Genomic DNA, 11486 nt, shown 5'->3' on the forward strand with positions numbered 1-11486 from the left:
GATCTCATTTTGTATATTATATCATTTACCAATTAAAAATAAGTTTAGGCAAACAAAACCATCTAAAATTATAATATATATTATTTCCTCCTCGTCAAGCAAGCATAAGATCCAATTTTGTTGCCGTGAATCCCTATGTAAATGACACCAGCCACCAATACAAAGGTCAAGAAGAAATTGAAAATTGAAAAAAGTAATAGTAGCCACCAGTTGTCGAGTCTGAAGCAGAAAACATCTCTGGGTCTGTCAAACTATGTTGCAAAAAGTTAATTATTATTTATGGTTCCATAGGTATTCTATAAATCTACTCTTTGTTCTTCATTTAAATACCAATCTAACTACAACTCTTTCATATGGTATATATAATTATATTTTTTGTTTTACTTTAGAAGAATATGAATAATCATAAACAAACTCTGCATGGCCCTTCACATTTTGATCTCAATACTGGAGCTAAAATGCCCTCTGTTGGCCTTGGAACATGGAAAGCTCCACCAGGTGTTGTAGGTCAAGCTGTCATTGCCGCTGTCAAGGTTCTACTTTTACATTTTATTTATTTTTGTTAATTTAATTAGTCTTTAGTTGTGGCTACAAATATGACATTTTGAGTTCTGGAATCATAAAATCTTTGGTTTCAACATTTTTTCAGGCTGGTTACAGGCACATTGATTGCGCTAAAGTTTATGACAATGAAAAAGAGGTGATAAAATTTCCTCATACAAAAGAAGTTTGTTTGCTCTACACATTGTTGTTTTTATGTAATTGTTATTTTTCTTGTTCATATTTGTTGTGATGCAGGTGGGTGCAGCTCTGAAGGAACTCTTTTCCACTGGTGTTGTGAAGCGCAATGAGATGTTTATCACATCTAAACTATGGTATCTGTTTCTTTTTTACGCAATTTTCTTTTCTCCATTGATCACAATTCATGAATATAAATGAGTAAATTTTTAGATCAGTTAAAAGAGAAATGTTCCCTCATATATCTGACTTCAATTTGAAATTTGCAGGTGTAGCGACCATGCACCGGAAGACGTTCCTAAAGCTCTGACTAGAACTTTAGAAGATTTGCAACTCGACTATGTTGATCTGTATCTCGTATGCCTCTATAATTTACAGTTGGACATTTTATTTTAATCACAGTTTGTGTTGTCTCAAAAAAAAATCTAGGCTCATGTTTGATTGGGACCAGCCTTGCCCAGAATTTTTTGTCTATACAGCCCATTAGATCATGGAAAATATGTTGGTCATACAGTAGCTTTTGTATACTTTCATCTGCAGTTTTTGTGTTTTGAGCCGAAGTGTGAGCTTTGCTTTGCTTCACAGATGCATTGGCCATTTCGAACAAAACCTGGCGCATGCGGGTTTGATCCTGAAATCATGCTGCCCTTATGCCTTCCAGAAACCTGGACTGCAATGGAGGGTTTGTATAAATCTGGAAAGGCACGTGCGATTGGAGTGAGCAACTTTTCCACAAAGAAGTTGCAGGACTTGCTCAAATATGCAAAGGTTCAACCTGCTGTCAATCAAGTGGAATGTCACCCTGTGTGGCAGCAACCTTCCCTTCACAACTTGTGCAAGTCTACTAAAATTCATCTCTCGGTATGACTTGAAAGAATCTTCATCAAAATTACTTTGATATATAGCAAATCAAGTTCATTATAACTCGGAAAAGTTTCTTGCAGGCATATTCCCCTCTGGGATCTCCAGGGTCTTGGATGAAGGGTGAAATTTTGAAGGAGCCAATATTGAATGAACTTGCTGAGAAACTTCAGAAATCACCAGCACAAATAGCTCTACGCTGGGGTCTTCAGATGGGTCATAGCATCCTCCCAAAGAGCGTAAACGAAAGTAGGATCAAAGAAAACTTAAACCTGTTCGATTGGTTTATTCCTCCAGATCTCTTCTCCAAATTTTTGGAAATCCACCAGGTAACTTGCTGGCATGTTCAATTTTTTGCCTATATATAAACTGTCTGGAATTTGCCTAGTCAATACTCATTACATAAATCCTGGTGGTGTATGTTTTCAGCAAAGACTCCTCCGAGGGAATTTTGCAGTCCATGAAACTAAAAGTCCCTATAAAAGCCTTGAAGAATTGTGGGATGGGGAAATATGAGATGATACATCTTTCGATTTATTTCTATTAAAACTACAGTGATGTTGATCCTGTAACCGTACGCCAATAATGCAGAAGCAAGCCGCTCCTATTTATCTCAAAGAAGAATATACAGTCCCAAATTGAGGATCTTGTCATAGAATAGATTAACGTTTTGTACAGTTTTGCCATCTCTAATGGTCAGCATTCTGTACTAAAAATTTATGCCCCATTCGAAGTTACATGAACAACTATATGGTACTATTCATTTTCTTCTTAAATTAATATAGCTAATCTTGCAGTATGAGCAAACGACATTTGCACTTCTAATCAAAATACGAATTGGTAGTCATTTATTTAAGAAAAATTATAACTAAACACATGCTCTAAGCATGATCCAAGTACAAAACCTGGAAACAATTATAAGCAAAAGTCGATAAATATACATCAAATGGAGCAGCTGGTGAAATATAATACAAGAAAAACCCAGAAGCGTGCAGATATAATTTAAAACCATAATCTTTCAGGACTACAAAGGAAGATCCTTGTGAGAGTAAATGACCCCGTTATCACCATCGACCACGTGCCCACTCCCCTTCAAAATCCTACGTTCATAACAAAAAGCAATTATCAGGTTGGACGTACCAAACATGGTTCCACATAACATTAGCTAGAAATTTTGAATAAGAAAGTTCACTCAGAATTGCCATACCATCGGGTTGTAAGCAATCCTTCAACGCCGACAGGACCTCGAGCATGAATCCTGCTAGTACTTATTCCGACCTGTATATCCATCAAATAAATCCGATAATGCAAAACACAAAATCATGAGTGTCTAAAACCAGTAGTTCAGTAAAGTCATATACCTCTGCACCAAGTCCAAACCGTGCCCCATCACAGAATCGTGTACTTGCATTATGGAATACTGCCGCGCTGTTGACATCAGCAGAAAAGCCATATTGAAGATTACCAACCACAAACTATGAAGAAATTTTTGGCAGATTATTGAACTCGAGAAGATTAGATTGAATATACCTATGCAGCTCAAAACATTGCAAACAAAGAAGGCATATATCGATCTAGCAATCCTTCGGCTAAATGTTATATAGCAAAAGTGTTTTGGAATCCCAAAAGACATCAGAAAAAAATGACTATAATTCTCAGATTGAGGGAAGTACACTCTAAAATAAGGAGAATTAAAATGCCCTCATCAAGAGAAAGAAAAGACTGCAATCATGGAAGCACCATCTTCAGCAAGAACCCATAACACCAATACGTTCACTGCTGGAAACATTGCTTCACTCATAGGTTTTCTCTAGTTGGTGAATCATCACATGTACTACTCCTAAGCCACTTGATTACCAGGTTTTCCATCATCAAAGTTGGAACAAATCTTTTAATTCTCTTTTATTTTTTTTATTTTTATTTTTTTTATTTTTATTTTTTTTTCCTACTCATGGTGTTAGGGTGTATCAATAGTTGGTGTAGCAATGGTCTTGACATTCCTTAAAAATGGGAAAAAGTTGAAACAGGTCTTAGATTTACGCACAGCATGGATCCTTCTGTCTCTTTTATGAAAACAAAAAGCAAAGTTGTGAATGGTGACTGTGAAGGAGATATATTCAGGTGGTTATAACAAGTGATGTTGCCAGTGTCACCTAAATTGGCAGGTCAGGGACTTTACTGACTGCTGCCATATAAAGTATTCATGGTCTGATATGCACCATGTTGACAACCTCAAATCCTTTTTAGTCATTCATAGCTACCGCTGAAATCAATGTCCAAGTTCTTCAAACTAATTTTCTCTTTAGAACAAAAACATTCTCCTCTATCTAATATTCTCTTCAAAAGCAGGGTTACAATGATATCTTAATGGTATCTTTCCTCCTAAAAACTGGCTAATTTGGTTAATAAGATAAGCCATCATCATGTACATGTTGAACTGCATATGAAAAATCAGGCTTACCTATCAACTTGATGTAAAAATATTTCAGCAACTTCATGATTTTCTGTGACAATGCAATCTGTATGAGCACTGCAGAAAAAGAAGTTTGAAAGAAGTTAAAAGTAAAAAATAAAAATAATACTAACTTCATCCCCAAGAAGTTTCAAACTAAAGAAAAAATAAAATGATGTCAATGATATTATAACATGCCTTCCATGTTGATGTATATGGTTGATGGCAGCATGAACATCATCCACAATTTCAATTGTGCACGCCAGTGAATTGTACTCGTGATGGAATGAGTGTGTCTCCGGAATATTTAACAAATTACTTGCTCTTGGACCTCCAAATAATTTAACACCTGCAGAAGATGAATTTGCAGTTGGGAAGATATTTGTCAATGCAATCTCCACCTCAACAATTTAACAGAACTGGTCATGCACTAAAGTGTCATCTTAAATCTAGACTTTCAGGAAAGTAAACTTTTGCTGTGCCAAATTATCTGGTCTCAACCAACACTAAACTCATTCCGGGATTACAGTTCTTGATTCAGAACAACAATCTTAAAATAAATACTCTCAGACAACACACCAATAGAATGTACCAGCTGTTATCCATTATAATTAGAACTGTGGGATAGTTATTTATGCATACCTTCACGCTGAAGTTCTACAATAATCTCAGTGAGTTTGGGATTACTTGACAAATCCTTGTGTACCAGAAGCGTTTCCTGGAAATATCATGATAAAAACAAGAGGCAGATATGTGACAAAAAATTCAGACCAGAAAATTCTTGAACATTGCAATAAACACAAGTTGAAGTCCTTCAAATATGGTCATGGGCACACATATCAGTACACATTTGTAGTTAGTCAAATGGAATGTGAACTGGAATTACCATAGCATTACAGGCTGCAGGATAATCTATCTTTGCATCCAGAACAATGTGTGCTGCCATCTCCATGTCAGCCGATTTATCAAGATAAACATGACAAATTCCATCTGAGAAAAAAAAGCTGCAACTTTAACAGAAGCTTGAGTTTGTGTATTATGACAGAGAGGGACATCCTTTCTTACCAGCATGACCAAGAACAGGAATTTTTGTTGATGCCTTGATTTCAGAAACAAGCTTATTGCTGCCTCTGGGGATGACAAGATCTATAACATCATCAAGCTGTGCAAATAAAATTAGTTATAAAATCACCATATACTAAAGAATCAACAACAGCTTCACAACTCACTATCCACCTTGAGCAAATCAGGAATCTCTTCTCTCGAAGTCACAAGTCCAATGAGTTTCTCACCCACAGTATCTGGGATGGCTGAAGTTATGACCTACAGAACGAATGAAATTTGGAAACAATAATAACCAGTATGGCAAGGCTAGATGATTAACTTTATTTTCAAGTACAAGGAATCGTTGCTTAAACTCGGTGAATCAAACCTTGTGCAGGATTGCATTTGATCGCTTGGCTTCTTTACCTCCTTTCAGCAGCAGACCATTTCCACTACGGATGGCCAATGAAGCTATCTATTGAAGCATTTGAAACAGAGAAAGGGTCAATCAATCAAGATAAATACTACAAGCACACCATGAAATTTAGCTATAAGCTTAACATCAACTAGTTGAAAGCCATGCAAAGATCAATTTTGCTATCCCTGCTTAGAATATAAACACAAAGGAGAAAAACCTAACAACAGAAAAAGAAGATTCAAGGCTCAAAAATTTAACCAGATCAACAAAATATTATACTCAGACATTTCATTCCCGTTAAAAAACTGAATAAAAAAACATAGGAGATACTCAAGTTATCTCAAATATTAGATATGAAATCATCCATACAGAAATACTCACCGAATAAGAATACATTGCTAGGGGTGTAATACCAGAACAAGTTCAGACATCTACTTAAAGGACCAAGAAACAAATCAAAGATCATGTTTACTATTCAACCTTCTAACACTACTTAGGGTGGCAAAAGACTTTCAAGATCAATAGTCTGAGGTACATGCCACCAAGCCCCTTTTACATCTCTTTACACATGCCTATCAGTTGATGTCAATAAACCATGATGCAAGTTTGAGCTGAAAGAACACAGAACAAAAGAGGAAGGAACCTAACATTAAGGGAACTACAATAATAGACAAGAGGAATGGAGAAATTCTCGTCATTGGTGTGGATAGGAAGATCTGTTTATGATATAGTTCAGTCATAGGTCCACCATAAATACCTTACAACAAAATCGATAAATACAACTACAGTTTCTCATTACAAATATGTTAACAACATATAATGTCTTATCAGTAAAATACATGCTTGAGGATTTGATAAAAAGTGTATTATCTTTTACCTGGACTAGGGCATCCGGTCGAGACTCAAATACAATCAAGAGGACGCCCAAAGGACTTGATGTTTTCTCCAGGACAAGTCCATCTGCAAGCTGAATGAAAAAGCAATTACCAAATGGGTTAAAGTCAGAAATGATTAATGCAAAGAAACAGTAGGATACTCAGATTCATTTTTATTGGCATACTATTAAAACTTGGTCTCATTTCTACACTACAGCATTCAACTTGAAAACAGAAGCTGTACATCAGAAATAAAATCATTCTCATAGAAAGAAGACCTATGACATAAATATCCTTGGTTCATGGATCACCAAACTAAAAGAATTCTGGAAGTAATCCTGACCTCTGTTCTCTTTAAAATACGACCAATGGGTTCTTCCATGTCTGATAGTACACGGATGGATTTTGCAAGACTAGAGATCTGTAAAGAACAATAACAAAAGACTATGAGATAGGGTTTCCTATCAAACTCCATCATAAAAGAACTACAGTAATCAACAGGTGCTTGCCTTCCCAGGCTTCAGGGCCAAACGAGATATTAGTGATTTCCCATAACCAGCCTCTTGAGCAGCAGCAATGTCAGCTTCATTCTCAGCTTTAATCAAGCTTTCATTTGCTTCTAGGGCATCAGCTACATCCAATAAAATTTTCCTCCTTGCTTGAGGCTGTAAAGCCTGCAGTTGGGATAATTTATTTTAAATATTCAAACTTCCAATCTAACTACTTATTTGATAGTTTTAATTAAAGTGTCCACAAATATCAAAAGTTTAGGAGATGAAAATAGACACTGAAATAGACTACCTGAAGCCGTCTAGAACATTCCCGTGCTGCAACTGCCATCTGACGTGCACCAACTTCTTTCACTGAAATCCATAAATGAGCATCTTCGTGAAAGAGAGTGCCAACACGCTCTCCCTCAAGTACCTTTAGAATGTTGTCGGTGGCATAGCCGCTTCAAAAGAGATGGAACCAGAATCAAATTACAACCAGGAACTGTCCAGACTACACAAGAAAACTAGCATGCTTTTTACTACATTTAAATGACAAGATAACTGATCTATAAACATATCCCAACATAACAAACGAAAGCAAAGCATCTGGACTAACAATTGATGATGACCCAATTACAATATTTGTGGGTCTTGCTAAAAGTACCAGACTAAGGTTACCACACGTGATTTGTAACTATTACTAGTCTTGCATTTTGTGTTATAACTTCACATTCCGTGTCACAACTCATGTTTGTTGCAAGTTTCACATATGATGTTATGAGTATAACGTTTCACGTTACAAAGTTACATAACAATGATTCTCTTTGGTATACTATCAAGATTATCAGTCTGGTAGAGTAGCTTTTGCCAATTGTTACAAACTTTGGTCATACCTAGTAATAACAACGGGGATACCAGCAGAAGCTGCGCAGACAGCAGCATTAACCTTAGCAGTCATACCCCCTCTACCAAGCCTTGACTTGTCTCCAAATGTAATTTCTGATTGTTTTTCTTTTAAATATGTGTGGATCAGCTTTGAGTTTGGCTCATTTGGAGGACCACTATATAGGCCATCTACGTCGCTCAACAAAACAAGAAGATCAGCTTTTAGTTCCAGAGCCAATAGGCCTGCCAGACTATCATTATCCCAAAATATGCCAGATGAATCCTGCAAACAGTTTTTATGATTAGAGGTAATAGGGCATGTTTTCAAAACTCAAATGAGCAATTCATACAAACAAAAACAGAATTAAGAAACAAATATGTATCAGGAAAAAAAAAACAAAGGAAATTTGATCTGAAGGGCCCAAACATAGTAACTGTTGGGAGGTTTCATTGCCATGATCACCTAGTACAACAAGCTTGATAAGTGTTTTACCATTTTATCATACATATCGTTCAATTCAAGGCTTTAGTCACTTACAAATAATAACTTGAATAATTGCCTTTGTTGTGATCCCCTTTGCCTGGGCCAGTACTCCCATAGTAATTTGTGCTTATAGTGTTTGGTCAATTTGATGATCTGGTGGAGGGCTATATAATCACCTCCTACCACAACAGTTTACGTGTATGCATGCATTCATGTATGAGCATGCTAGGTAATTCCGTGTATCTAGGATATATACATGAGAATCATTTGACTCTTAATCTCCCAAAAACTGAAATGGTAAACTGCAAAATGGATTTTATGATACACGAGGGCTTAGAACATAAGCCAAGCCATAAGAGCCTAGCAAGATATTACTAATGAGTTCCCTATCTGAAGTTGTTAATTTGAGCTCAACTAGCAATATTACACTTACGGGTAATATTTCAAACAGTAACATAATTCCTAAATCCTAAAGGGAGGAATAAAAGGAAATTATCATAACAAAGTATGCACAAAAAATCATTTTTTTAATCAGAAGTAAATAAATACCTCATATGGTGCTCTCCTAGTACTGATTGCATCATTCTCATTAAAAAGGGGAATAACTTTTAGAGATAACAACGATTGAACAGTTTCAGAGAGCTGCTTTCTGAAATCTTCATTCCTAAAATCATTATCTGTCACAAGAAGTTGAGATGAGGTGACATCAAGCTGCATTAAAAAGGATATCATGTTAGCCTTACAAGAAATGGATTTGGCAAATGGACTAGAAAGCAGGGTGAAATTAAAAAAGCACAAAACTAGAGATCCACATTCACCAAAAAAAAAAAAAAAAATTAAAAAAAAAAATCGATTAAATCTTACCTGACTGAACAGTACATCATAAAGAGCCATAAGACTGCTCTGCCCGACAGCTGCACAAGCCTTCCCATCAAGCTCATTTTGTGGTTTTTGGAGATCAGCCAAACTGCAAAATAAGTATTGATTCTCAATATTACTGAGTATAATTTAGGTATAACTTCTACTACTAGCCAAAAGATTCAACTAATTAAAACAAACGTGCACATAACTTAAAGGAAGGAAATTCTCAAAAAGATTCAATTAATCATTAAGGAAATTATAAGAACCTGCTATTGACCAATTTCCTGTATTTTAGTCTTTGGCGACCAAGACCAACCGCGCCTGAAGAAACTAAAATGACCTCATAATCTTGAGAAATTAGCTCTTTAAGCTGCAAGACAATTTATTTGAAAGTTACATCATCATCTAAAACAGCATAATCCATGGTTGACTGTTAATTCCGGAATACTCTTCTATCTTCTTTTATCATAAATCAAATTAATAAATTAATGTCCAACGCACCTGCTCACAAAGAGCTCCAAGTCTGCCCAATGCTAACCTTCCATCACCACGAGTAACCACAGCTGTTCCAACCTTCATTAAATTCAAAAAAAAAAAAAATCGAAATTAATTCAAGAAACATCAACAATAGCCTCAAATTGAAATTAATGAAATCTAAATTTAAATGCTGCTAGATTGAGACTAAGCCATTGAACTAAACCTTAAGTGATTATCACATCTTGCTTCCTTTTCTATACATGTCATACGGAATATTGTTTACGACAAAATATATAGATTTAAATAAATGAAAGTACAAACTGAATGCACAAGAGAAGAAAACAAAAACAAAAACAAAAACAAAAAAAAAAATCTGACAGGGTGAAGCGAAGTTACCTTAACGACAAGACGCCTAACGTTCTTGACGAAAGCTCGAGTAGGATCCATGGAGTCCTCTTCGAAGGGAGGGGAGAGGAAGAAGAATGGGTGAGTCAACTCAGGGGAACAGAAAACCAGCAATAAGAGAGGGTGGACAAGCGTTCAACTATCAAATGACGAGACGGCGCTCAAGCACGGCAAGGAGTTGGAGTTCAAGTCGTATTTATACAATGCACTCCTGTTCATCATACTATTATTAAATCATGATAAATTTCTTTATTCTGCACTGGATGGTTGAGATGAACTTAATATCTTTACAGTTTAGTAGGATAATATAATATTTTCTCTTTTTTATTTAATTAATATAATATTTTTTTTAATGACGTCGTTTGGGAATCAATTCATGGTTTGAGACCTTCGTGGAGGTCGCATGGTAATTTGAGTTTGAGGTGTTAAGTGGGTTGGTGAATAAAGACAAACGCTATAATCGGCCGCGTCGCAGACACAGACGACCATGTGGTTCCCATCTCTTTCTCTGCAATCATATATTTATAAATTATAGTTATCTCTTTTTATTATCTTTCTTTATTTTTTGATAACGATGTAACTTTTGCCAACGTTAACACCAAAAATCTAATAAAAAAAGGCCGTCCATCCGTCCAGCAAAACAAAAATCAAGCGTATTGTTTTTAAAATAACGCTATATTTGACAAAGTTAACGTGCAGTTAAAGGGTAAGACCTTATTCACTCAAACGTTTCGTTTTAAATTATTCAGTTTATCTTTCGTGAATTTAATAAATATTTACATAATTCTTTTTTATTTTATTTTTTTGGTGACCAAGTATCTGGCCAGCTTGCTTGCATGATCTATATTTTGTATTTTAAATTATTAAGATGTACCTTTCTTGAATTTAATAAATATTTCTTCATTTTTATTTTTTTAAACGATTGAGGGACAATTAGGCTATTCTCTCATAATCTTAAAGTTAAAGACCATGTAAGTTTTTCGGTGACCACTCTCGAATTTAAGAACTCATAAAATCTCTTTTTGTTCTTTGTTATGACTACTTAGTGATTTAAGTATTTCTTTATTTAAAATATTGGAATACCCCTTATTTTTATAATATTTAAGTTTTTTAAACTGTAAAACTCAAATCGAATTAGTATATCTAAACCCAACCATCCATGTAAAATAGTTAATTATATTTTTTTTTATCATTTGAGATATTCAAACCAATTTGTACGTACCTTAATTAATATTTCGGGATCTTAGAACTGTTGGTCCGATCAAAACTCTATAGCAGTCTCGTTAATATAAAGGGATTCAACTAAGAACTCAAATCTCTTTTTTTCTTTGACCTATCTAGAAGTTATAATTTTTTTTTAGAGCAAATGACATGTTCCCACTTGAGGTTTACCAATATCTTAAATTTATACCCTTGGTTTCATTTATTTCACATACCCACTCTTAATCTAACATCGTTTCTGTTATTTTAAAAGTTGAAGGGTAAAAGCGTCAAA

The 11486-nt window shown here is 35.2% G+C and overlaps 2 protein-coding genes across 3 annotated transcripts; one reads left to right on the plus strand and one right to left on the minus strand.

Annotated features, from left to right (window-relative positions):
- The first annotated feature begins 124 nt into the window (after positions 1-124).
- Positions 125-2279, plus strand: LOC116111971 (NADPH-dependent aldo-keto reductase, chloroplastic-like). 2 transcript variants are annotated; one of them, XM_031398145.1, is made up of 8 exons: positions 125-291; positions 390-533; positions 650-700; positions 799-875; positions 1008-1095; positions 1324-1599; positions 1683-1928; positions 2029-2279. In XM_031398145.1, exons 2-8 carry the CDS (start codon positions 396-398, stop codon positions 2113-2115), a joined length of 963 nt encoding a protein of 320 aa, XP_031254005.1. In that variant the 5' UTR covers positions 125-291; positions 390-395; the 3' UTR covers positions 2116-2279. The 2 variants fall into 2 exon arrangements, with proteins under 2 accessions (XP_031254005.1, XP_031254004.1); XM_031398144.1 differs by having other exon boundaries at positions 125-533.
- Positions 2280-2418: 139 nt separating this feature from the next.
- On the minus strand, positions 2419-10211 carry LOC116111949 (delta-1-pyrroline-5-carboxylate synthase-like). Its single transcript, XM_031398111.1, has 20 exons — positions 9983-10211; positions 9611-9682; positions 9376-9479; positions 9113-9215; positions 8798-8959; positions 7773-8047; positions 7190-7340; positions 6898-7062; positions 6732-6809; positions 6391-6480; positions 5484-5570; positions 5288-5374; positions 5117-5213; positions 4938-5041; positions 4694-4769; positions 4250-4400; positions 4061-4129; positions 2961-3027; positions 2807-2877; positions 2419-2699 (listed from the first exon to the last, which is right to left on the minus strand). The coding sequence occupies exons 1-20, from the start codon at positions 10031-10033 to the stop codon at positions 2624-2626; spliced, it is 2136 nt and encodes a 711-aa protein (XP_031253971.1). The 5' UTR covers positions 10034-10211; the 3' UTR covers positions 2419-2623.
- Positions 10212-11486: the final 1275 nt, after the last annotated feature.

The sequence above is a fragment of the Pistacia vera genome, unplaced genomic scaffold (assembly GCF_008641045.1).
Source record: "Pistacia vera cultivar Batoury unplaced genomic scaffold, PisVer_v2 Contig655, whole genome shotgun sequence".
NCBI lineage: Eukaryota > Viridiplantae > Streptophyta > Magnoliopsida > Sapindales > Anacardiaceae > Pistacia > Pistacia vera.

Bases quoted from the DNA above. Each gene is read 5' to 3' on its own strand.
- LOC116111971 (XM_031398144.1), top strand. From the start codon at position 396: ATGAATAATCATAAACAAACTCTGCATGGCCCTTCACATTTTGATCTC. The intron at 1,096-1,323 runs GTATGCCTCTAT...TTTGCTTCACAG, and splicing joins ACTATGTTGATCTGTATCTC to ATGCATTGGCCATTTCGAAC. The intron at 1,600-1,682 runs GTATGACTTGAA...AGTTTCTTGCAG, and splicing joins CTACTAAAATTCATCTCTCG to GCATATTCCCCTCTGGGATC.
- LOC116111949 (XM_031398111.1), bottom strand. From the start codon at position 10,033: ATGGATCCTACTCGAGCTTTCGTCAAGAACGTTAGGCGTCTTGTCGTT. The intron at 9,683-9,982 runs GTAACTTCGCTT...AATTTAATGAAG, and splicing joins TTAGGCGTCTTGTCGTTAAG to GTTGGAACAGCTGTGGTTAC. The intron at 8,960-9,112 runs GTAAGATTTAAT...TTTTTAATGCAG, and splicing joins ATGATGTACTGTTCAGTCAG to CTTGATGTCACCTCATCTCA.